Source organism: Carassius auratus, chromosome 33 (genome assembly GCF_003368295.1).
Source record: "Carassius auratus strain Wakin chromosome 33, ASM336829v1, whole genome shotgun sequence".
Lineage (NCBI taxonomy): Eukaryota > Metazoa > Chordata > Actinopteri > Cypriniformes > Cyprinidae > Carassius > Carassius auratus.
In genome coordinates, this window is record NC_039275.1 from 3,984,828 (window position 1) to 4,012,722 (window position 27,895).

At 34.6% G+C, this 27,895-nt stretch overlaps 1 protein-coding gene across 1 annotated transcript in view; it reads left to right on the forward strand.

Moving 5' to 3' along the window:
• LOC113052819 (homeobox protein cut-like 2) overlaps positions 1–24,274 on the forward strand; it is a 54,977-nt gene extending 30,703 nt beyond the window's left edge. Inside the window, exons 6-21 of the mRNA XM_026217272.1 lie at positions 890–966; positions 1,052–1,118; positions 4,189–4,237; positions 7,496–7,591; positions 7,827–8,015; positions 8,758–8,816; positions 8,896–8,944; positions 9,135–9,237; positions 9,916–10,560; positions 11,620–11,718; positions 13,022–13,845; positions 16,263–16,428; positions 18,706–18,972; positions 20,341–20,529; positions 21,301–21,577; positions 22,697–24,274. Coding sequence (XP_026073057.1) covers positions 890–966; positions 1,052–1,118; positions 4,189–4,237; positions 7,496–7,591; positions 7,827–8,015; positions 8,758–8,816; positions 8,896–8,944; positions 9,135–9,237; positions 9,916–10,560; positions 11,620–11,718; positions 13,022–13,845; positions 16,263–16,428; positions 18,706–18,972; positions 20,341–20,529; positions 21,301–21,577; positions 22,697–23,369 — 3,829 coding nt within the window. The 3' untranslated portion in view covers positions 23,370–24,274. The remainder of the gene's footprint in view (positions 1–889; positions 967–1,051; positions 1,119–4,188; positions 4,238–7,495; positions 7,592–7,826; positions 8,016–8,757; positions 8,817–8,895; positions 8,945–9,134; positions 9,238–9,915; positions 10,561–11,619; positions 11,719–13,021; positions 13,846–16,262; positions 16,429–18,705; positions 18,973–20,340; positions 20,530–21,300; positions 21,578–22,696) is intronic.
• Positions 24,275–27,895: the final 3,621 nt, after the last annotated feature.

Below are 27,895 nucleotides of genomic sequence, written 5' to 3' on the forward strand. Positions count from 1 at the left end.
AGTAATTACCATAAATGTTATGGGAAATAGAAAGGAGATATTTGAATTATTTACGAATAAACTAGTGTTTTCTGAGTCTGTTTCACAAGGATGAAGTTATTATTATCATTAAACGTGCCTTTAAAGGGAAATGCATCCTTACGGATTATGATTATAATGGAAGAGATTTATTTTATTTCAATAAGTAGTAATTTAAAGCTTTCTACAGATATATTTATCATGTCTGTGAGGCATGTTTTTGGTTCATTTTTGTACTCATTTTAAAGACGAGACGTCAGAAAGCACATCGTGTTTGTTTTCTTTATTTTATAAAAGCACAACGTTTTGTTGATATTTTAAGTGCACACAAATAAAAGTAGACCCTTTGTAGTTACGAATGATTACTCTTACCTTTATGAGCAAAAATGACAGAGTAGCTACTGAAAAAAAAAAGGAAATGGTCGTGCTGGCACCTTCATATGTCCTGCAAAGCGTCTCCGCACAAACTATTGGATACATCGCACATTTATCTAGGTTTAAATATTGTTATATGCTTGAACTATATATATATTTAACGAACAAAAAATGCTTAAATTTTTTTTCTAAATGAAAAAAAAAAACTAAACAAAATGAAATCACTTTTCTATTACATACAAAACTCATCTTTGAATTGTGTACGATAATCAGATTATTTGTATGTGCATTGCATTATGGGATACTTCATCTCACACTGTGTACTCTGCTATATACAGTTGTTCACATTTACCAGCTGTAGTATGCTACCATATTCATCTCTGAATTAGACGCTTAGCAGAGTTTGCAGAGATCCATTCAAGGGCTTCATAATTTGTCAGTGGGGGTTTCAGTCACTTCCTGTTCTGATCTCTCTGCTGTCTCACCGTTTCCACAGGGAGGAACATGAATCAGACGCTTCGCTGCCTGTCAGACTCGGCCAGGGTGAGGACCGGATCAAAGCGCTTCAGTCATGTAAGATCCGTATCAATCTGTGAGGTCATCTGAGGCTTGATAAGAGGTCAGAGGTCAATGATGGCACCGTTTCTCTGTTTCACAGCGCTGAACTCGGCCCGAACAGAGCTGCAGGAACTGAGGTGTAAATACGACAAAGAAATGGCGGAAAAGTAAGATTCTTATTTACTGTGTCCATATAAAGCTGGTGGTTGGTCCGTTTCTTTTCTTTTTTTTTTATTCTCTGATGTTCATTTCCTTTGAGCATCTCTCTTCTCTTCGGTTGCTTCTGCCAAGCACAGTGACTTCACACAAAATTAAACTTCCCTGATCTCAGTTAAGGGTTCAAGTTTTTTTTCTACCTGACCTGAGCTTTAACACACTACTTTGTTCATGCATTACCATCCAAACAATTGTCCAATATCCCTCATAAACCCTCAAACCAGACTAGTCTGTTTATGTAGTGTTTTCTTTTTTATTATTGAATTGGGTGACTACGGATTGCAGTAGATTTATAATGTACAAATGGTAATAATTTTTTAAAATAAGTATTAAGAATAATATATATTGAAATTAATTGAAATATTTTTTTATTTAAGTCTTAATGCAATATATCATTATATCAGCAATAATTATTGTTATATTATTTTCTGTAGATTTTTTGATTATTTTTAGATAATATTTAAAAGGATAAAATAAAATAAAAAAATATATAAATCTAAATATATGATATATATAATTGTGTTAGGTAAAAAATGTTAGCCTGAATGCACTGTAAGTCACTTTGGATAAAATTTATTTATTTTAATTTATTTAATTTAAATGTGTATATATATATATATATATATATATATATATATATATATATATATATATATATATATATATATATATATATATATATATATATATATTATATATGCACACACACACACACACACACACATATACACACTTAATATAAATTATTAAAATATTAAATAACATTAATAATATTAAAAATATAATATAAATACCGGTACTTAAAATATTTATATTTATAATATATTAATTAATTAATACCAGCCATTTTAATGCACCTAATTTTGTGGCCATATCCACACGCCTCTTTGATGATTTTTGTTTTTTTATTCAGTTCAGATTTTGTCTTAACATTTAAATCTAATTTTGAATGAACATTTTTCTGCAGATGTTTTGCCACAGTCTAGTGCATTGCATTATGGGATATGGCGTCTCACACAGTGTACAGTGTCACACAGTTATATTAACATTTATGTTTTTAGCGTATTATTTTAGCCAAGGCGACTTACAAAACAGGAACTTTCACTCAAAGAGCCAACAATATTCCCACGATCATAAAAAGCCAGGTTTAATAGTTAACTATTTTAGGAAGCAAGCTAGAGAAAAGAAGAAATGCACACATTTGAACATACTACAGAAGTTGGTATGAGTAGTATGCTACTGTATTCTAGTGTTAAATAAGACGTTTACGTGGTCTTACAGTTCGATATTATCTGCTGTCAGTTCAAGTCACAAGATTTCATTTACAGGACATTTTCAGTAAACAAACTCATGCAGCCCTCTCCGTGTTTAACCATCCACTAAAACACCTTTAATTGATTTGTCCTAACTCACTATGCTTCAATAAATCTGGACCATTTCTGAACGATAGATAGATAGATTTCCTTCCAACCTTTATTCAGTTCAGATTAACACAACATTTGAGCATCTGTTCAGTATCTGATATATTCTGGCTTGGTTCTCTTTCTGCAGCCGCTGACGATCTTGACTCAGACAGGCAGCAGACGGAGAAACTCAAAGGTGCTCTGAACGCTCCTCTCCTCAGACTAAATTTCTCTGATTGTGCTCTTAAAGCAAATCTCGTCTAATTGAGAAGGCATCTTTGTTTAGCGCAACCTCGGAGACTCACATGTTTAATCAATCTTTCACTCCTCTTTATTCCGCTGCCTCTCCACCTTTTGAAAATCAACTCCCTGATGGTTGAGAGGAAACTGTTGAACTTCAAACAAACCTTATGAATAATCTCCCCGAGACGCTATTCAAATGAGAGTTGTCTGATTGTGCCGAGCGAGCGCGAGCGAGTGCGTGTGGGCATGTTGCTGAATGCAGTGCTAGATAAGATATGACTCACTCGACTCGAATGACAGCAAACCTTGCATTTTACTGACTTCAGTGACTGCTTTAAGAACTTCTGAACTTGTGTTCATTTATTTATTTCTTCTGTTTGTGCTTTATGCCTTTTCTCTGGAGAAAAAGACACTTTTTGGGCAAAAGTATTTGCACCCCTGTAGCTCATTCTGTGCATTCGGGCATTTTCTGTATGATTTCTGAACTGTGATGTTATTACTGTTTGTTTGTTTGATTTGTGAGACTTAAGTGAGTTTAATCTCACACACACACGTACAGTATAAATGTTTTTATATAAACCTTTTTAAATATATACATTTTATTTAAATGAAAAGTGAAATAAAAACATTTACATACACACACACAAACACATATATTATATTTTACATATTTTACACTTATATATTATATAATTTTATTTAAAAATCATATATGTACATACAATTTCACTAAAATAAACAATTTGTTTTTATTTGAGTAATTGAATTGAATATAATTGAATATTCATTTAAAAAAACATTATTATTATTAATATTAAATATTACATTATTAAAACTGTATTTTTATGCATTAATGATAAACAATATTATTAAACACAATATATTATTTATTATTTATATTCATAAACAAAATTATTCTAGTTTTTATTCATGTTTTGAGTTAGTTCTTATTTTAATATTTTTCATTTTGATTTTAATTAAGTTTAGTCGTTTTGTTGTGTGTTTTTGTTGTTTTTACAGTTACTTTTTTATTTATTTTTTACATTTATATTTTTGTTTTAGTTATTTTAATGCACCAAGTTAAAATAAATAAAAATTAGAAATATTGCCTTGGCAAATTGCAAATAGATGAAATTAAATTGTTTTTATTTATTTTTTTATTTTTTTATCAACCCTGCATCAAGATTATGTTATCTAGCTGATATATATATGCCATTTAATACTTAATATAGTTAACTACTTGTCTAAATGCTAGAATTATTGTGATTTATAGAACAACTTCCAAACTAAACATGACGCTCCGAGCATTTTATGGGCAGCATGAATCTGTGTGTAATTGCATGTGAGCGTTTACCGTGTGGTTTGTATCTTCCAGAGTGGATGAGATGGGCGCGCTAATGGTGAACCTGGAGAAGGCCAAGCAGGTGAGTGTGGTGCCCTCCTCTCAGCCTCTGATTGAGACGCCGCGTTGTGAAGATAATCACCTCGTAATCAAGCTTTGAGTTTAATTAGACGCCCCTGCAGCCCCTCTTCCTCCCCCAGCACCCTCCTCGTCCTCGCTCTCGCAGGCCCGTGATTAGCCAGCACTCTTTCCCATGGTGCCGTGCGAGCGGTGGAGGACAGAAGAGAGAGAGATGGATGCTGGGAGACCAGAGCGATGTGGCAAACGAGGAGGGCTGTTAGTTACCTCATTGCGCTGATTGCTTGCTTTTTTCCCCACTGTGATTTGCTTTTTTTCTCTTTGCCAGCAGCTCTTAGATAAATGATTCGAAAATGAGTCATTAATTAGCAGGCCGAGTGTGACAGAGCAGGTAAACAGTTTGAGAAGAAAGTGCCTGCAAGTAAACACGCGCCTCAGCAGAACGGAGCAAGCACACGCTCGCTCTCGCTGTTTTACCTGCGGATGCTGCATCTGTAAATCTGGTCTGATTGGGGTTTCGAGGGCGTTCTTGCTCCGTTCGGCCTGATTGTTCATTTGATTCTGGATCTCTGAGAACGTCTGGCCCTGATTTGTATTGATGCTAAGACTGCAGTGTTTTACTGCAACCCATCCTAAACCTAAACAGTATGCAATATGAGTGGTGGAAAAAAAATACTTTCAGCTCCAGGATTAACATAAACTACATCCCATAAAAATAAAAATAAATGTATATTTTTTTTCTTTTTGTCATTTGAAATAAATTTTAACTGAAATATGTATGACTTTTTATTAACTTATTGTGTGTTAACTATTTTACCTTGATGTACTAAAATAACTAAAACAGAAACTGAAACAAAAATTTTTAGAATATACCAAGATATTTAATGACACCATAGAATTGCTAAAAATGTAACTAAAATTTAAATGAAAATGGAAAATACTAAAGTATTTTTATATATTTTTGTTACATTTATTTAAAAAATAAGCAAAAAAAAACAAAAAAAAAACAACAACAACAAAAAAAAAAAAATGCGTATGACACCAGGGTTTTTATAATTAACTAAAACTACAAATGTAAAAAAAAATATATTCAGTTATTTTAAATCAAATTAATATTAACGTAAAAATAATGGAAATGATTTCAATTTATTTTAGTTTCTCATTTTAATTGAGTTTAAAAACTTTTTTTATTTTAAGTTAGTAAAAAATAAATAATAAAAATTACAAAGTCTAACCACTAAATCATACACATTTTATTAAAAATATATAAAATATATAAAAAGTACAAAAAATAAAAAAATCATAATATAAAAAACAACACTACAGTCAGAAATAAAAGTGGCCGAAAAACACAATTTCTGTTATTTGTATTAAAACAAATGTAAATAAAATAAGTTCAGTATGTGTTCAACTTGAAATATTACTACTGTAGCAATATCAAACTTATGTTTATAAAAATCTGTAAAGATTTGACATCAAAAAGACAAGTGAAGCACGAGCTGAAGGAGGACGTTTGTACAATTTCACTAAAAGACCTTTAACTTGATAACTCTGTTAAACAGATGACAGATGTAGTAGATTGTGTTCAAATCAAAATCAAATCAAATCAAATCAAATCAAAGTTTATTTATAGAGCACCTTTTTAAAACAGCAGGTGTTCACCAAAGTGCTGTACATACAATATAAAGTAAACAGTAGAACTAAAAAGCATAAAAAAGAAATAAAATATAATAAATAAAAACACAATAAAATATGCAATAAATACAATAATGATGTATAACACACACTTAAAAGAACTCCTAACAGGTAACTCTCATACTGTGTTATACGCTGTACTATACAAATATGTTTTTAAATGTAATTTAAAAACAGCAAGTGAAGATGCCTGCCTAATGTACAAAGGTAAATTATTCCAGAGTTTTGGGGCCGCTACTGCAAAGGCACGGTCACCTCTGCTCTTTAATCTTGCATTGGGGGAAACTAAAAGCAGTTGCCCAGCAGACCTAAGTGCTCTGGATGGAGCATATGGCTGTAATAGATCTGAGAGGTATTTAGGAGCAGTGTTATTTAATGATTTAAAGACTAAAAGTAAAATCTTGAAATCAATTCTAAAACGAACTGGCAACCAGTGAAGGGAAGCTAATATAGGTGTAATGTGGTCTCGTTTGCGTGTCCTTGTCAATAAACGTGCAGCCGCGTTTTGTACCCTCTGCAAACGTGTTAGAGATGCCTCACCAATGCCTACATAGAGACTATTACAATAGTCCAAGCGGGATGATATAAAAGCATGGATGACCTTCTCAAAATCAGTAAAAGATACAAATGACTTGACTTTAGATAATTGCCTTAACTGATAAAAACACGATTTAACTACCAAATTAATCTGTTTATCTAGTTTAAAGTCACCGTCCATTAAAACACCTAGGTTTTTTACAACGGGCTTCACATATGACTTTAAGTCGCCAAGATCTACATCAGGGGTATTGATGGTACCACCAGGTCGAAACAAAATGATTTCAGTTTTATCTTCATTGAACTTTAAGAAATTGGAGGCCATCCAGGCTTTAATATCCTCAAGACATCTCAACAAAGGTGCTATAGAGTTTGCATTGTTTCGTTTTAAAGGCAGATAGAGTTGCGAGTCATCTGCATAACAGTGAAATGAGATGCCATGTTTCCTAAATATGGACCCTAAAGGCAATATATATAAGGAAAATAAAATGGGTCCAAGAATGGAACCCTGAGGGACTCCACATACAAGAGATGCAGTAGAAGACACAAATTCCCCAAGACGTATCGAGAAAGTTCTTTCACCCAGATAAGATCTAAACCATTGTAACGCGGCACCCTTTATACCAACACAATGCTCAAGACGAGAGATCAGTATATTGTGATCTATAGTGTCAAAAGCAGCAGTAAGATCTAACAGCATAAGAACAGCATAGTTACCTGTGTCAGTGGCCAATAATAAATCATTATAAACTTTTAACAGGGCCGTTTCTGTGCTGTGGAGTGATTTAAAACCAGATTGATACATTTCTTGCAAATCATGCAAGTCTAGAAACGACAGTAATTGTTTAAAAACAACTTTTTCCAATATTTTGGAAAGAAACGGAAGTTTCAGCAGGTATATCACTAAACTTTAGCCTTAGAAATGTTGTTATTTGATATGCTTCAAGAGTGGCACAAGTGGGGTCACTGCACACACAAGCGGGATGTTCAGCTCCTCTCAAGTTTTCCAAACTTGTGTGTTTGATGGCAGAGAGCGGGTCTGGCCCAGAGGGAGGTGGAGAAGCTGAAGGAGCAGCTCGCTGGCTCTTCTAAAGGGACCGGCCCATCAGAAGACAGACCCAAGGAGGTAAGAATAACTCTCTCTGTTAGATGAAAGCCGGCCGACTGCAAATTGCCACCTTAACGCGTCCAATCTGCAGTGGGAGGAAACCATCAGACCACTGGAACCTCATTAGTGGCTCTTTGAGGCGCTGTGATTACAGGAAGCTAGAGAGCAGGAGCACATTTTGAAGTTGAAAAGACGGTTTCATGTTGTCCCCGTCCCCCTGATTTCTTTTCATTTGTGGTCTCAGGGGAGGGAGCGCGAGGAGCGAGACGAGACCTCGCTGTCCCGGCTGGAGGCGGTGCTGTTCTCCAAGGACAGAGAGATCCTGCGACTGCTCGAGAGCGTCCAGAGACTCCAGTTCACCTTACAGGAAGTCCAGGACTCCTCGGCCAATCAGATCGCAGAGCTGAAGCGGCAGCTGGCCTATAAGTCAGAAGCTATAGAGGTGAGAGTGTGTTGTTTTAGCCGTGTGGTCAGGATATTACTGTACAGTTTAAAAGTATTTATTTACTGTAAGCTCAGTGGTTTCAGTGGAACTCGATAATCATGGCAATGCACTTTTTCAAAGTATTTTGGGTTTGATTTGAATGTATTAGCATGTGTGAAAAGTGTTCTCAGCTACATTTGCATTGCATACAAAAATCTAGATATTCCATCACTTTTGGAAAAATAGTGCAAAAACAGCATTAATAAACAAACTTGTAGCCTTTTTCAAAATAAATTAATATTTACCTAGTATGCATTAAATTGATCAGAAGTGACAGTGAAGACATTTATAATGCTGTTCTTTTGAACTTTCTATTCATCTGTGAATTCAGAAAAATAAAATACATCTCAGATTTTACAAAAATATGATGCAGCACAACTGATTTCAATATTGATAATAATCAAAAATGTTTTTTGAGCAGTGAATCAGCATATTAGAATGATTTCTGAAGATCATGTGACACTGAAGACTGGAGGAATGATGCTGAAAATACAGCGGAGCATCACAGAAATAAATGACATTTTAAGATATATACACATAGAAAACATTTATAAAAAAAAAATTAAACCAAGCCCAAACTTTTGAGTAGCATTTTATGTTTAAAGCATTGTTTTGTTTTATAAGAAACCTAACAAATCAGATTTAGCCTGACTGTAATAATTTATAGATTACCCATAATTAACATCTGGTGTCTCCACAGACTCTGGAGGCCAAGCTACAGTCTCAGATGGATTATGAAGAGATCAAAACTGAACTCAGGTGAGTTTCTGCAGGAACACATGCTATAAAGATGATGTACGATGATGCTTATGTTAACATATCGTCGTGTCTTCTTCAGCATCCTGAAAGCCATGAAACTGGCATCAGCCAACGGAAGTTCATCCCAGGTGAGTGAAGCAAACGTTCTTCTGCAGGAATATATAAGAGTCCTGCGTTATATCAATATATGTACGGTCACAGACCCTCTCAGATTAAAGACAAATAAAGTTCTCCACGATAAACAGTTGCCTGCACCTGAATGTAGATCTGCATCAATCTTGTGTGTGTGTGTGTGTGTGTGTGTGTGTGTGTGTGCAGGAATCAGCCAAAGGCTCCGCTGAGGCTCTGTTGCTGGACAAAGACGCCTTTCTGTCCTCTCACAGATTTCTTGTGGATAAAGTCAGAGCGTTACACAACAGCGGTAAATATGTGTCTGTTTACATTCATCAAGTGTCAATCACTGAACTTTGCACTTCCGTCTTTGAAGTAACTTGGATATTAAACAAAAATCATAAAAAAATAGTTTTTGTTTCTTGAAATGTTAACTGAAAATAAAAATGTATTTGATTTCAGCTAGCTGCAAAAGCAACATCAAGTTTATCCTGATGTAGTAAAAAAAAAAAACTAAAACTGAAATACAAATGAATAATACAATATAGACATATTTAAAAAAAATAAATAAATTGAAAAACATTAAAGACGAAAAACTAATCATGGTAAAGAGTACTATGGTAATGCAACTAAAGTTAGCATTTTCTGCATGTTGTTTAATATTGTTTTATATTGTTTTTTATTTTATTTTCTGTTTTATTTATTAATAATAATTCATTAAAAATGTATTCTAAGTGTTCTAAGCTTAAATCAATTTAAATTAATTCAAAATCCTAATTTAAAATAGTACATTAATTCAAATTTAATTGAATGATAATATTAAAATTAAATGTTACAAATATTTTGTTAATAATGCTAAACTGTAGAATATTTTAGATTTTTAAATGTATCAAATATTTGGTCACATCAGCAGTATTGGATATCCAGTCAGAGTTTACACATAACTGTCGATTTGATCAAATAAACGTATGTTTCCTCTCTGTCGTAGACGAGGGTCACTCCGAGGACTCCAGTAAGGATGTGAGTCGCCCGGTGGGCTCGTATTCCTCTCCTCCAGGAACTTTGCCCATAGATGGCCTCTCTTCCTCCAGCCCAGGACCGCCCATCACTGACACGCCTTCCTCCGCCCATGAAATGCCCCGCCCCTTCTCAGTGTCGCCCTTCTCGGGCGAGAAACTTCCCGGAGATCAGCTCCTGCAGAAGCAGCTCCTGTCTCCACTCTTCAAGAAAGACGGCAGCTCCATCATGGCATTCCCCACCGCCCTCTACGCCGCCAAAGCGGCCCTCATGTCAGCCAATCAGAACGCCTCAATGCCCGTCACCATTGAGACAGGCATGCCAAGTGACCAATCGGAGAGCGGAAGCTCAGGGGGAGGAGACGAGGACCAGGTGGACACGGCAGATATTGCTTTTCAGGTCAAAGAGCAGCTGCTGAAACACAACATCGGTCAGCGTGTGTTCGGACACTACGTGCTGGGCCTCTCGCAGGGCTCGGTCAGCGAGATCCTGGCTCGCCCCAAACCCTGGAGGAAGCTCACCGTCAAGGGCAAAGAGCCTTTCATCAAAATGAAGCAGTTCCTGTCGGACGAGCAGAACATCCTGGCGTTACGCACCATCCAGGTTCGCCAGCGAGGTGAGTGGTCAGAGAAACTGTAGGAATATATATATATATATATATATATATATATATATATATATATATATATATATATATATATATATATATATATATATATATTAGTTAGGCCAACCTGAAATATATAATAAATTCATATGCATTTAAAAAAATATTTATATTAATAAATTATTGATGTTTTTCATCAGAATGAAGCAATTAATGATTCAAATAAAACATTTCATAAAAAAAATACAAATGATTAAAATTAAATATTATATATATTAAATATTAAATAATATTATATATTATTTTTATAATGTATATATATACACACACATTATAAAAATAATCCTGACATGATTGAACAAATGGAAATACGGTGTAACATTTTATGAGATAAAATGTTTAATAAAGCTGTATTGATAACCTATATTTATTTATTTATTTAATATATGAAAGTGTTTTTGTTGGATGCATTTGGTGAATTTACGTTTATGTCAAGCAGAAGATCTTCTTGGAGCAGCATCCCTATTTAACCAATCAGATTTCAGAGTAAGGATTAATGTTGATTTACAGTAAATACAACAATAATGCATGAATTTAAATAACCACAGACTCAATAATTCTGATACACATTATCATCTTCATGGTAAAAATATATAAAATCACAACCAATATTATCCACCTGCTATTTCCTTCTGATTTGATTCCACATTATAGAAGTTCAGTGGTTTGTGAATTGTGTTTCATGTCTTTCACGTCTGACATCCTGAAGATGTCTCCTCCCGCTAAACCCCACCGAACCGTTTCAGACCCCCAGAGAGAACTAGTCCGGTTTCCTGTACAAGCGTTTCTCGCGCTGTGTTAGCGTGCAGCTTCCGCGCTCATTCCCAAACCCTGCACTTGTTGTGATGCTCTCTTTCTGGGTTTTGAAAGTGAAGCGTTCTCGTGTTAGCGCACCCTCACTTGATGCCAGCTTCTCAAAGGCAGCTATTGATCTAGCAATCAAACGCAAGCTCTGATCAGCCGGCCCACTCACCTCACCTCCTCTCTCTCCTTTACCCTCTCCGACAGGGAGCATCACTCCTCGCATCCGAACTCCTGAAACTGGGTCAGATGATGCCATCAAGAACATTCTAGAGCAGGCCAAGAAGGAGATCCAGTCACAAAGAGGTGGGTACAAAGACACTGAATCCACAGGCACTTTCTGAATCTCACACTGCTCCCTGCACAACAACACACAGCTTTCATCTGCGCATACCTGACTCTTACAGGATTGATTTGCATAATAGAATGTCTGATGTCTGTTGGAATCTTCTACTCATTGTTCAAAATTACTTACTTCACTGCAAAACAAAAACAAATTATGTGACTAGACAGTATATCCTGAATTCAATGTATTTTTATTTTAACATAAATATAGAGAGAACATAAATACAGCTTACATGTTTATTTAAACCTAGCTATAACAACATGAGGTATACGTATACTAAAATAAAATAATTCAATGAAAAAAAAATGCCAAAAAATGTTCTCTAGAAATATATTCTCTTACTGTCTTATGTAATTTTGTTTCTATGGTAAATTTATTTTACTGTCTTGGAGCATAAAAATATTTTAAATCATATTTTTATATATAAGCATGCATAACCATTTATTCTGTAACATATTTAACCAATTTAAAGATATTATCAGAAAATATATTATCTTAATATCTTGCGCAATTTTGCTGCTCAAGTATATTTATCTTGTTTATCGACAAAAATAATTTTGCAGTGAGTAGGTGCAAGCAATTACAAAATTATGGGTTGAATATGCTAGTAAAAAACACACTGCTAATAACAAGTCTGTCTGCTCTATTTAATTGTTAATAAATAACTAAATAATAATACATATTTTTATATTAATTAAATATTTTAAATATTGTTTTATTATTGTATAATTTTATGAAATGCAGAGTATTAATACAAATAAATACTTTTAATGTTATATATATATATATATATATATATATATATATATATATATTTTAAGTATTCATAATATTTGTATAATAATTAAATATTTAAAATATTTATTTTGTTATTGTATTATCAAATAAAAAATATATTGTAAAATATTTACTATTATATAAATCTTTAATGTTCATTTAGAATTACATTTATACATTATTTATTTATTTGTTTAATAATTTTAATACAAAATATTTACACATACATACTAGTGCTAGTTATTTTATAATAATAAAATATTTATTTTATTATAGTATTAACAACAATATATATTTTTTTCAATATAAATAAAAACATTATTGCATATTTAATATTAATTTATAATTTCTTTATATATTAATATTAAAATAATTGATTATTTTATTTATTACAATAATTGTAACTTTTTAAAGAAGCTATGTCACATTAAAACTACTTCTGACTAGCAATGCAAACTTGTGTTCGGATCTGTTTGTGTTGGACAGGTGATTGTAAGTCGTCTTTGGGCTGTTCATCAGGACGTAACAGCTCTGGAGGAAGCAGCAGTTCTGACGAAACCATCAAGAGCATCCTGGAGCAGGCTCGTCGAGAGATGCAGGCGCAGCAGCAGGCCCTGCTGGAGATGGAGGTGTGCAGCCGGGCGTCCTCCAGCGAGCGTCTCGCCCTGCAGGATCCAGCCAAGGGACAGCTGATCCCCACACCGCCCTTCATCAAACAGGAAGAGGGTGTGTCCGTACCAACGTGTGTGTCCAATCCCACCGGCAGCCCTCAGACGCCTCTGAGCGTCCTGTCTCCAGCCGCCTTCGTCCAAAACATCATCCGTAAGGTGAAGTCGGAGATCGGCGAAGCTGGCACGTATTTCGACCAGCACTGGTCCACCGAGCGCGGTGCGGTCGTGATGATGGGCGGCACCTCTCACCCGTTCACCTCCGTGTCTCCGTCGCTTTCCTCCTCCTCGTCCACGGGACATTCGTCCATGCCTCGTCCCTGGCCGCGGATGGAGAACGGAGACTGCCCTGCAAACGGCGAGGAAGCGTCTGCTCCTGAGGACGAGCCCGTGATGGGACGACCGCTGGAGATCAAGGTGGAGCCGGACGCCTCGGTCAGCGGCGAGTCACCCGGTGGAGGAGGACGGGTGTCGTATTACCCCACCTACATCCCCCGAACCCTGAAGCCCACCGTCCCGCCGCTGACCCCGGAGCAGTACGAGATGTACATGTACCGCGAGGTGGACACCCTCGAACTCACCCGGCAGGTGAAGGAAAAACTGGCCAAGAACGGGATCTGCCAGAGGATCTTCGGAGAGAAGGTGGGGTTATATATAACAAAGTCCAACAAGCCAAAATTACAAAATGGGAAAACATGCTCAGTGCAAAGACAAACGTCATCAGTGTTGCAGTAGACTATATATAGAGAAGTACCTTACTGTGTCTAAAGAAAGTCAACTCAATATACCCAGTAGCGTGGAGCATTAATATTAAAGCTGGGACGATAAATCGATGCACAGTCGATTCGTGGATCGATTCGGAGATCTTCAGGATGCATCGCGATTCTTCTGGAATCGCTTCTAAGATTAGTTTTTAACAGCAGATGGCGCTCTAATCTAGTTTTCATCTGCACACTCAAATGCTCATGAAGAAGAGTGCTAAAGAGCGTCATGTAACGTTAATTTCACCTTAGCTCATGCTTTTATAACGCAAGAGTAATGTAAACACAGCCCACTGTAAACACCCTTGTAATTCGCTTCAACCTTTTTGAATTTTACGATTGATTATTTTAGGTTCAGAATCTAAGCTCAGAATGGACTCAAGAAACTGACAGACAGAACAAAGCAGGTTACTTCTGGTATGAAACAAAGTCTCAACTTTCAAATTCTGTTATTTAAAAAAAAATGTAAACAGTTAATACCGTTTTGTGGCTCTATAGACGGTTTCAACGGCAACAACATAAACAAACGTTCATAAAGCGCGAGAAATAGAGGTTTCCCCAGTAACAGCTGTAAACAAAGCAGAGCGTCGCTCACACGCTGCGTTATCCGGCATATAACATGCAAGTCTTCCTTCAGAAATACAGCGATATAAAAACACCCGTGCCTCGTTTTGATATTTAAGCATATAAATGTAAGGAATTGTTATTATTAAATGTGTAGTACGTAACGTTAATCATGTTTATTCAACGAAGCCTTTTTGAAAATCGATTCGTTTTAAAATCGTGGCGAGTCTCCAAAAATAAATAAATGTATGGGAAACACATCCCGCAGCACAACCACCTGAGCCCAACTTCAGTCTCATCACCTTGACTTTAACTGCGTTTGTAGAAGGCACCGCAGCCAGACTGATATACACAAGATAGACCGGAAGTTAACTTAGGTCCAGGCGCGTGCATCCGATGAAACCGTCTATATTGTGTGGTGACAGATCACTGTAGCATCTCGTGAACTGATCATCTCCTCCTCTTTGCCAGTTACTACAGGAAATAAACATGAAAGAACATCAGAGGGTATCTTGATTCAACCGCAGAAAGACGTCAGAACACACCATTTCTCAAGTTCAAATATGTCCGTGAAAAATATTTCTATGATTATGTGTGCAAAACCTTATTCTTTTTTTTTTTTTTTTTTTTTTTTGCAAACAAAAAGTATTTTCCATTTACAAACTTCGGTATTTGGTCCATTTTTTTGCAGTATTATTAATATACTAATAATTTGTTATTAATATTTTTTATTTTTTTATTAATATTTTAAAATGTTTTTATTTTTCTATTCTCTGTATTTTCCATTTAAATTTGTATTCATTTATTTATTGTTTTAAAGCTTTTATAGTATCTCAACCAGACTATTTTTATTATATTATATTATATTATATTATATTATATTATATTATATTATAATAATTTTATTTAACATTTATTTTATTTCAAGTAAGAATAATGTTTTATGTAAGGTTTTAGTAATGATAATAACCCTGTTGTGAGATTTACAGTACAGATGGAGAGCAAGTTTTCATGTGATGACTCGAGATCAATGCATGAATCAATGCATGAAATGGTTTTTCCACAAAAATCGGACACAAATGTAATGTTATTGTGTGGAAACGGCTGTTTGGCTGTTTTGGTATCTGATACACACAAATCAACATTAATGCCTTTATTTTTTAGTAAATCAAAGCCATATTTACTTCCTTAATAGATGTTTGTTGTCTTATTGGGAATGACGAATCTATTTGTTATAACAAAATAGAAGTCTCTTGTACTTACCAAGGCTGTATTGTTTTTTTGTTTTGTTTTGTTTTTTTTAAATACTGGAAAACCAGTAATATTGAGGAATATTGTAATATTGCAATTTGAAAATAAGTTTTCTATTGTAATATATTTTAAAATATAATTTATTTCTGTGATGCGCAGCTTTATTTTCAGCATCATTCCTCCAGTCTTCAGTGTCACATGATCTTCAGAAATCATGAAAATATGATGATTTGCTTTTTTTTTTATATAATTATCAATGTTGAAAACCGAAATCTTTTGTCATAATCTAGATGTCTTGACTGTCACTATTGATCAATTTAATGTGTCCTTTCTTTAACTAAACTGATCCCCAGCTTTTGAACAGAAGTGTCAGAAGGTATTGGGTTGTCTTTTCCGCCATCTAGTGGTCACTTGAATATTTGCCAGTGAAAAGGTTCTGGTTTTCTGATGAGACTCATCTGAATGTCTGTGTGTCTCTGGCAGGTGCTGGGTTTGTCTCAGGGCAGCGTGAGTGACATGTTATCCAGACCTAAACCCTGGAGTAAGCTCACTCAGAAGGGCCGGGAGCCGTTCATACGCATGCAGCTCTGGCTGCTGGACCAGCTGGGTCACGGACTCAGCTCACTGTCCGGCCACAGTCACGGTCAGGGTCAGGGTCAGTCATCATCACCAGCACTAACAACACATCCTACTCACGACTTCATCTCTATCATTCCCAGAAGTAGTTTAGGTTGAAATATTATAGAATGTTTGTCATGATAGAATGTTTAAACAATATCGTTTGAGTTTCTTTTTTCCTGTATTTTCATTAAAAAAAAAAATCTCTTTAACATTACAAAATATTATAATGCATATTATATATTATTAATATAATTACTGATTATTGTAAGTTACAGTACAGACCAAAAGTTTGGACACATTACTATTTTTAATGTTTTTGAAATAAGTTTCTTCTGCTCATCAAGCCTGCATTTATTTGATCAAAAATACAGAAAAATTTGTAATATTGTGAAATATTATTAAAACTTAAAATAATAGTTTTCTATTTGAATATACTTTAAAAAAAAATAATTTATTCCTGTGATGCAAAGCTGAATTTTCAGCATCATTACTCCAGCTTCAGTGTCACATGTAACATCAGTCGATCACATGATCATTTAGAAATCATTCTAATATTCTGATTTATTATGAGTGTTGGAAACAGTTCTGCTGTCGAATATATTTGATCAATAAAAGGTTAAAAAGAACTGCATTTATTCAAAAAAGAAAAAAAGAAATTCTAATAATATTTATTCTAATAATACATTTTCTTTACTATCACTTTTTATCAATTCAACACATCCTTGCTGAATAAAAGTATTGATGTTATTTAATTTAAGAAGAAAGAAAAAAATTACTGACCCCCAATAGTCATAACTCCCCAGTAGTGTATATTGTTATTACAAAATATTTATATTTTAAAAACATAGCTTCTTTTTTTTTTTTTTTATCAAAGTATCCTAAAAAAGTATCACATGTTCTGAAAAAATATTAAGCAGCAGAACGGTTTCCAACTTTGATAATGAATCATCATATTAGAATGATTTCTAAAGGATCATGTGATAATGAAATAAAAATTCAGCTTTGCATCACAGAAATAAATGATCATTTAGAGTATGATACATTTAAAAACAATTATTTTAATTTTTAATAATATTTCACAATATTACATTTTTTTCTGTATTTTTGATCAAATAAATGCAGGCTTGATGAGCAGAAGAAACTTCTTTTAAAAACATAAAAAATAGTAATGTTTCCAAACTTTTGGTCTGTACTGTATATATATATATATATATATATATATATATATATATATATATATATATATATATATATATATAAACATTTTTAATGAAAGAACATTGTAATATAACTTACAATAAACAGTAATTATATTAATAATATATAATATACATTATAATATTTTGTAATATTTAAGACAATTGTGAAATTCTTTTTAATGTTCATAAAAATGAAAGCATAATGCAAAACAATTTCAAACTCGGCTTCACTCCTTATACTGCTTAATAAAAAACAGTTTTTTCTGCATTTCACTAAAAAATATAGAAAGTAAAATCATACAATAGTTGAACACAATCAGGTAAAAAAAAAAATGAAAATGTCTAATATAAATTATAATTATTATAATATTGTTTGTAAGACATCATTTATAGTATAAATTACAATGATTTTGTATTACAATGAGAGAAAAAAAATCTAATTTTCCTGTAAAGATAGTTCTGATGGCAAAATGCTGAATATGTTAAAGTTAGGCTTTATTTACTGTATGCAAAATACAATTTCTTATTTCCTACACTGCAAAAAAATTTTTCTTAGTATTTGTGTCTTATTGTCAAGAATAAATATATACAAATATTTAAATCAATTTACATTTACTTGAGAAGCAAAATTACTTAAGTTATTAATTATTGGTTTCTAAACAAAAAACATCACAATTAATACAGTTTATGCTTAAATCATGAACAAATATTTGAAACTTAATTCAAGTTTTATAAAAAACACGTCATTTTAAGTCTTACCTCACTGGCAGATTATTATTACTCTCTTGTTTTAAGCATAAACTCACCCTTTCCTTTTTATTTTTATGCAAGCATGTGTATTTGTTTATATTGGAACACAAGCCAAAAATATTGAGTAGTTTATATTTGAAATATTTTTGTTATCCTTTCATAGACTTATTGCACAGTTTTAGTGTTTTTAAATGTATGCATATACAGTGCATTCAGGCTAACAGTTTTTACCTAACATGTGTTCCCTGGGAATCGAACCCACAACCTTGCGCTGCTAATGCAATGCTCTAACACTTAAATAATAAAAAGTGTTTTGACTCTAATAATTATTCTAATCTTTGGTGGCTGGTTCTCAGATAAGAGCCCCGTGACGAGCCACTCGTCCCCGTCTCCTCCTCCGAGTCCCGAAGACGGTCACCCCAGCGTGACCCTGGAGAGCAGTAAAGAGAACCAGCAGCCGCAGCACACCGAGCCCCACGGAGGGAAGAGCACGCTGGGCATGATGGTCCCGCAGCAGCCCCACACACCGCTGGGCATCCAGGAGCTGGTGGCCATGTCCCCGGAGCTGGACACATACACCATCACCAAGAGAGTGAAGGAAGTGCTGACCGACAACAACTTAGGTGATTTACAGCACGCCAGACACTGTACGAAATCAGAAAGAGCTTTAGTATGCATGCTTATACAAGAAATGTGTTTTAGTGACGTAAGCTTCCAGTGCACAGAGACAACAACACACAGACAAAACAAAATATTGCAACATAAATAACTTGTATGAACAGTTGTGCTATAGATGATAATGGAAATAAAATGAGTGAGATGCAGGGATGTAGGTACATGGATGGAGGTGGTAACAATTAAATATAAGGATATTGCACATTTTTATTGTATCATTTTTACACTGTATGAATGTCAGCATTTAATTCTATGTAAATGAAGATTTTTGACAAGGTTTGGTTACTTTTGTGCTTCACCAAGGCTGCATTTATTTGATACAATTTTATTAGTGATAGCTAAAACTATTAGAAACGGTTTTCTGTCATTAAAATGAAATTCTTTTTAATGGTCATGAAAATGAAAGTATAATGCAAAACAATTTCAAGTTTAGCTGTCATTAAAATTATATATACATTTAAAAAATATATATTAGATGACAAATATAACCTTGAGAGGTTGAATGAAAAATAGAAACATTGCCTTAATTAAGTAAAAATGAATTAAAGCTATAAGAAGCTTTTAAAGCTATAAGCATATAAAAAATAATATGACAACATCATGTAACAACATTACTAAAACTAAAATGAAAACTGAAAAATTTAAGCTATAGTATATAGTATTATATACACTAATTAAAGCTGTATGAATAAAACAACATGAATATGACAGAATGACTAGAACAAACTAAAAATGAATGCTAATTTAAAATATTAAGAAATACTTTAATAGTATGCACTACCAATCAAAAGTTAGAATAATATGGATTTTTTAATGTTTATTAAATAAATCTCTTCTACTCAGCTAAGCTGCATTTATTTGATCAGAAACACAAAAAAACAGGAATATTGTGAAAAACTTTTACATCCATTTTCTATTGTAGTATTGTAATTCCTGTGATGCAAAGCTGTATTTTCTGCATCATTCCTCCAGTCTTCAGTGTCACATGATCTTCAGAAATCATGAAAATATACTGATCTGCTGCTCAAGAAAAATAGTTGTGCTGCGCAATATTTTGTGGAAATACATTTAACATCAGGATTATTTAATGCATAGAAAGTTCGGGGTGGGAAGAAATCATTTATTTTAATTAGAAATCTATGGTAAGATTATAACTGTTACTTTTGATCAATGAATAAAAAACTAGTGTAAACAAAAAAACGTTCATTTTAATGGAGAGTTTGAACGGATTCCTGTTGAATGTAGGATTCTGAGGACTGGAGGTGGATTGGTAACTGTCAGTGTGTGTGTGTGTGCGTGTGTGTGTGTTGATGCAGGTCAGCGTCTGTTTGGAGAGAGCATTCTGGGATTGACTCAGGGTTCAGTGTCTGACCTGTTGTCCCGACCGAAGCCGTGGCACAAGCTCAGTCTGAAGGGACGCGAGCCGTTCGTCCGCATGCAGCTGTGGCTCAACGACCCGCACAACGTCGACAAACTCCGAGACGTCAAGAAACTGGAGAAGAAAGGTGAGAGAACAGACATCGATTCAGTTCTTCACTGATTCTGAGCACGTTCAGCTTCTAGATCAAAATATTAAGACATTTTATTAATACACTTGATTTAAAATAGTGAGATCCAGTGCTGTTTATAAGCTAATGTTGTTCAATCTATTAAAAATCTTTTTCTTTTAAAAAATGAAATATAAATGTTAGAATACTGTATAACTTAAAAAGTTGAATCAAAATTACTAAACTAAAAAAAAATTATAATAAAATAAACTTGAATAAAAATACTTAAATTTCAAAAACTGAAAGAATTTAGCTATATAGAAATAATATTTAGAACTGCTTTTATTTATTTTTTTAGAATTTTTGCACTTTGACATTTTTATTATTTTTATTGCATGTTAAGTATTACTGTTTTTTTTGTGTTTTTTTATTAATTTTAAAATTACAATTTTTATTCATTGTGTTATACATTATATGACCGTTTTTTGTCCTAACTTTATTAATAAAGTGTTTATTTTTCAGTGGATTTGCTGAATTAAATGTGCCGTGTAGTGAGATCCAGTTTTAGTGTTATTTATATCCTTTTATAGTATTGAGTATTTGGGATTAGCTTTTGTTTCTATATATTCTATATTATGTTATATGCATTTGTCATTTTATTATTTTTAATATTTTATTTCATCTGAAACTCTTTTTGGCATTATATTACATATGACTCACTTGCTGTGAAGATGCAGATGATCATAATTTGTAGCGAGTATTAAACAGCGTGTCTTGGGTTTTGTCCAGCGTATCTGAAGAGGCGATACGGTCTGTTGAGTCCCGGCTCAGACAGCGATTCCCCCGGCGCTCATTCAGACTGCATCAGTCCAGGTCTGACCCCGCTGGAGCTCTGCCCGTTCAGCCAGGCCAAGAAACCCCGCGTGGTGCTGGCGGCCGAGGAGAAGGAGGCTCTGACCAAGGCGTATCTGCAGGAGCCGTACCCCTCTCAACACACCATCGAGATGCTGGCCGCACAACTCAACCTCAAAACCAACACCGTCATCAACTGGTTCCACAACTACAGGTGTGTTCTGCTTTTTACCTGGGAAAGACTGTGTCTGAGCTCTTGTTAGTGTTTGAAGCTTGAATGGGAGTTTGGCTCCACCTGCTGGACGACTGAGGAGTTGACGAGAAAAGACGAGAAAGCCCTGTATCTACATCTGTACTGTGGCATGAACTTTCCAACATACCCCCAAAATAAACATTTCTTAAAATTATACATTTGGTCCCCCCACACTGTGTATCCCATTCAATAAAACACCTTTTTATTGGTCCAAAAGACATTTTACTAATAAATTAGATGGATTTGCTGAGAACTATGATTATTTTAGTGTTATTGATATATTATTAATATTTCAAATTTGCTGTCATTTTTATTTTTTATTTTAGGGGATGTTTTAGTAATTGTTTTTATTTTGTATTATTTTCTACATTTATGTATAGTTTTATTTTAGTGTTATTAATTTAAATATTTCAGCTTAAACTGATTTATTTTATATGCCGTGTTTTTTGTTCAATTACACATGCAATGTACTGAGATCCCGTGTTATTTTACTGTTATTTATATACTACAGTATTTATTAATATTTTGAATTAGCTTTTATTTTTATGCTTTTAATTTGCTTATTTAATTTAGATTTTTTTTTTATATATATAGTTTTAATTAATTTTAAGTTTAGTTATTAATTTTCTATTTAAACTTAAACATGTGCATTTCAGTTATTCTTTACTTTTAAGACAATACCTGGATGCAATCTACTGAGATACAGCATATCAGATTTTACTGTTACTTACATACTATTATAGTATTTGATCATATTTTGATTAGCTTTTATTTTTATATTTTCAGTTCCATTTTGAACCTTAGTTTTAGTTATTTTGTTATGTGCTGTTTTTTTTTTTTCATTTAAATATTTCTGTATAGCTTTAATTCATTTTTATTTCCGCTTTATTAATTACAGCATTTCCACTTATTTCATATACGAATGTCAGTATTTATACAAATTTTATTTCAATTACTGATTTTTTTTAATTGTTTTAGTTGGCAATAACAACACTGATTGATATTGTGTGACACCCATTCTGCTAAAAATAAAAACAGTAAATGTATTTCCTCTCTGTTTCATCATCATCCTCTCAACAGGTCTCGTATGCGGCGAGAGGTCCTGATGGAGGGTCTCCAAGACCACGACACAGACGCCGAGCACAACAACTACTCCCCGCTGACATCGCACAGCCCTGTATCTGACCACGATGACAGGAAGCAGCCCTCGGCCGTGCACAGCCGCCCTCTGAGCGCCGCCCCGCGCCGGTTCACTGTCAAACAGGAGACCAGCGAGCCGGATGAAGACCAGGAGCTCCGTCTGCGGCAGGCCAAGTGCTTCTCAATCCAGTTCGCCCAGCTCAAAAGTGACCCAGAAACACCCCAGCACCGCTCGCTGGGCGTCAAAGACGAGGAGCCGCAGAGGAACAGCCACGAGAACGAGGAGCTGGAGAAGTCACCTGAGGATCCCGTCAGCTTCAAGGCTTCATCCGAACCGTCCCGGGGCAGCCTGGAGGTGTCGCTCAACTCACCCTCCGCCGCGTCCTCGCCCGGCCTCATGATGTCCGTGTCACCCGTCCCGTCCTCTTCCGCCCCCATCTCCCCGTCTCCGCCCAACCCGCCGGCCACGAACCACCACCACTCGCCCTCGCTCAACCCCAAACTCAACAAAAGCACTCAGAGACGCAACGAGAAGATGGCCAACCTCAACAACATCATCCATCGCCTGGAGCGGGCCGCCAACCGCGAGGAGACGCTCGAGTGGGAGTTCTAGAGATTCACAGAAGATCGTAAGCGTCAGATCTTTATAAACACATTTTAGGTATTTTAATAAAGTCACTTTGGATTCTGCGTCACAGCACTAGCTGGTTTTGAGGAGTTAACGTAGCGGTGTCATGAAATGCACACTGACGTCTTGTAGATTGCCACTGGGTGAGATTATTAAATAAAAGACCTCTGTTTTAAGCCATCAAAAAGCACTACTTATTTAAAAACAAAACGAGAGAGAGAGAGACAATGACCAAATTTGCTAATTTTTGAATAGCAGTTTTTCAACTTTTGTCTGTAAGACGGGACAGCGGAGTCAGGTGACGCGCGACAGCTTCACTCTGACCGAGGGATAGTCCTAAAAGACTCTAAAATAGTGAACATTGCATATGTATTTAGTTTCTTGGTGACATGTTTTGGATCTTTTGTTATACAAGCGTACAACGTGTGATTGTGTGTGTTGTAGAAGTCGTCTGCAATAGCCTTCTCTGAACAAGATGTAGCATGAACATCATTTACCCTCTGTTTCCTCTCTAGATAGTAACCTGTGATATACTCGAGCGATGCTATAACAAGAGAAAAACGGCAAAAACAAGAGAAAAGGAAATTTAAAAAAAAAGTTGGTACGACGGTAGATGCATTTTTGATTTTGTGAACGTGTCATTTTTTTATTTTATTTTTGGTTGGATACTTGGAGGTTTTACACCAGAGCTCTTGTGCACAGTTTAAATCAAGATGCATTTACTTGAGATGCAAAAATGTTTTCTGATATAATTAAGTGATTTTTTTTGCTTAAAACACGGGGAAAAAAAATCTATAATTAGAATAAGAAAAATAATCTTGCATTAAATCTTGTTTTACATCATTTTTCTTACACCCATTGATGTTATTTTTCTTGTTTGATGTTTTTTTTTTAAAGAAAACAAGGCTTAATATCTTGTCATTTTGTTTCTCATTTGAAACATTAATCAAAATTAAAAGCTATTTTTTGCTTAAAACAAGAAAATATTTATCGATGAGATAAGATCTTGTTTTGCCTTTGATGTAAATATTTGACAAATTTATTTTCTTGCCACATTGGCAGATTTTTTTCTTGCTTTAAGCATAAACTTGGTCTTGTTTTCCTGTACAAATATACTTAAATCAAGATTTTAAAACATTATAATAAAAACAAAATCATCAAAATTAAATAAGCTTATGCTTAAAACAAGAGAAAATATGTCAGTGTGGTAATAAAAAAAAAGAAATTCCCCTTTTAATTTAATTTTTCTTTCCCCGCTGACTGATATTTTTTTCTGTAAGTGTCAGATACGCCATATCTTAAGTTATTTTGCTGCTCAAATAAATGTATTTTGATTTAGATTTTTAGATTTTTTTTTAATGGAAAACAAGACAAAAATACTGAGTAAGAAACAGATTGCAAATCCTCAGTAACTCATGGCACATGTACCTCACTGTCTCGACGAGCTGGTCTCACACCTGCAACCTCCAATGTCTGAAACATACTTTTTGACCCAAAGCTTTGGATATAATTCAAGCCTCAAGGAGCACCGACTGGTGGGGTGGGACGGGTTTTCACGGGGAATTGTTTGCATGCATATGTTTTAAACTGCTCCGTGATGCAGTCGTGGTCAGTACTCGTCTTCTCATTCTTCCTCCATCTCTCCGTCTGTGTTTGCTCCTGCATGAGAGTCGTGTGTCTCTGTAAACCTCCTCCAGCCGCCTCCTCCCAACATGAGGACGGTTCCTGTGGAGAATGACACTTTATGTTCAGGTCATTTTATAATTATTAAGACATGTTTTAGCAGGGAGTTTAAAATAAATGCACTTAAAATTGAAATATGACATACTGGACATCAGATGAGAATCTGTTTTATTGTGCTTTAATTGTTTATTTCGTATCCCATGAGCACTTTGTCTACTTTGCTGTATTTTAGTGATTTTGATACTTATTTCCAGGTGCTCTTTGTACTGCAGGAGAAGGCCAGAAACACACTCTGTGCAAGCGCTTCTGTGAATGCTTGTTCAGTGCATTCAGTACAAACATCTGAAAATCCTTAAATCAAGATACATTTACTTGATATGCAAAATGACGTAACATTAAGTCTCGTTTTCAGAAAGAGTCATCAAAATCAATTAAGTTTCTGCTCAGTGCTAGAAAAACAATCAAATACTACAAACGGATGGAATAAATGAACTCAAAGGGAAAACAGGTTCAGCTATTTTTCCCCCTTGCTTTAAGCTCAGTCACTTAATTTTAATTAATGTATAGCAAACAAGACTATTTCTACTTGAAAACTAGATGAAAATACGGAGTAAGAAAATCATTTTTTGCAGTGCAATATAAAGTAAGATATTTGATCCAGTATTTTCACCTCTTATTATAACAGAAACGGCAAACAAAAAATGATTTGTAACATAATTGTTTTAAATAATAGTCATTTTTGTATTAAGAATAATAAACGGATATATATATATATATATATATATATACATAATAGCATTCCTCTTGGAAGTTTGCTGAGGCCCTCTAGTGGTTCCCGGCCTCCTGCGCCATTTAATTTTTATAATTTAAAGCTGCAGTAGGTAACTTTTGTAAAAATATATTTTTTGCATATTTGTTAAACCTGTCATTATGTCCTGACAGTAGAATATGAGACAGATAATCTGTGAAAAAATCAAGCTCCTCTGGCTCCTCCCAGTGTCCTATTGCCATTTGCAGAAACTCCATCGCTCCTGGTAAGAAACAACCAATCAGAGCTGCGGTCCGTAACTTTGTTTGTGTTCAAAATGTAGAAAAATGTAAATAATAAGCGAGTACACCCTGAATCAATTTTCCAAACCGTGTTTTTGGCTTGTCCTGAATCACTAGGGTACACCTATAATAAGTGTTTATATTCAGACTATTTTAGACTGCTTCGGGGGTACCGCGGCGGAGTAACCCAGTACCTTTGTGATTCTTCATAGACATAAACAGAGAAAAGTAGTTCCAGCTACGATGTTCTTCCGCAAGACGCAAGCAGTTCTGTTTATAAACCGCGTCAAAAGTTCCCTACTGCAGCTTTAGGTTATATTCAGGTTGCTATAAACAACTTGAACCTAGCTAAAATTTTCTTAATCAGCAAGATTCTCTTCTGTCATGGTGAAACAACAGATTATAGTTGACATGGAAGAGTAAACTGACAGATAGTTTGCGCAAATGCTGCTCAGTAAATGACGTTGATGGAAACACTTGCATTCACATGCTTGCGTAGAGTCTGTTTCAGGTCCTGAACTGAATAATACTAAATCAGAAGCAGATTTGAACACAATGACCAAAGCAAAACAAACACGGTTTCCCCGAACAGAACGGCCTGTTTGTTTTGTACAACTCTCTCACGAAGCATCTGGAATCACAAAAAGTGTCAAAGCTCTACTGAAAAGACGTGTCCGATCAGTCCAGATGTTCTTCTTTGATGTCTTTTTGGCTGCTGTTGATCGACTGAAATGCTGTTTTTTTTATTTATGATATTTGAAAACACTGATGTTCCTTTCCTACTGTGTCTCATTTTATACTGGATATTTGCAGCTCCTCGGTACCACACTAGAAAAATACACGCAGCACTTAGAAAATCGTGAATTCTTCTGCATTTGTGTTCCACAAGTCTTTGCCTTCATGTCTCGTTGAGGTTTATTAGAAAAGAACACTTGCACACTTGTCTTAATAGTACTGAGGATCGGATCTTAAAACATATGTAAATATATAGTATATATAAATATTACACATTTACTGAAAGGGATATATCTTAGGTCCTTGACACTAGCGTGCTGATGATATTTATTAAGAGTGTACAGTTATATTAACCAAACACATAGAGCCAGAGGTGGTCTGGCAAGCTTGCCCATGTTCTAGAAACTTCTCTCAGGGTAGACTTGCTTCTCTAAGCTTTACAAAACCTGTCAGGTCACAGTACTGGTCAGCGTTTACTGTTCCTAACCGCCGTTTGCTTTTCTTTAAGTGTTCTCGATGAAGTGTAAATCTGATTTGTAGATCTGAACAATTGGAAATAAGAATCTCATGTGCTAGAATTCATAAACTTGTTTCAAATTCTGAACAATATCTGAATGCATCTCATATGGACGCTTGGGACTGATGCCTTCAGGAACCATTACTGCTGGTTAAAGTGAAATAACAATGACTACTTGTTTTTTTTTTTATCTCTCATGTTACTGTTCATGTAATAAAATCTCTGATGAAAACAGTTTTTTTGGGCCATTCTAAACTACTTTCATTTACTATATGTTTTGTTTTTAACATCTGAATTTTGCATGCTTTTTTATTCGCAAGGACTGAGAATGTGTTTATTGCATCAGCACTTACACAAAGTTTCACTTCCTGCAGGTTATAAAGGAGGAAACTGTGTACTTTACACAAATATGCTACACTTTGACTTTTCGTCGTGGCACAAATGCATAGTTTTTGTGTGAGAATTATTACTTTGGTGACGAATTATCTCAAAGAAAATTAACCTGTTAGATCATTAAAACATTTCA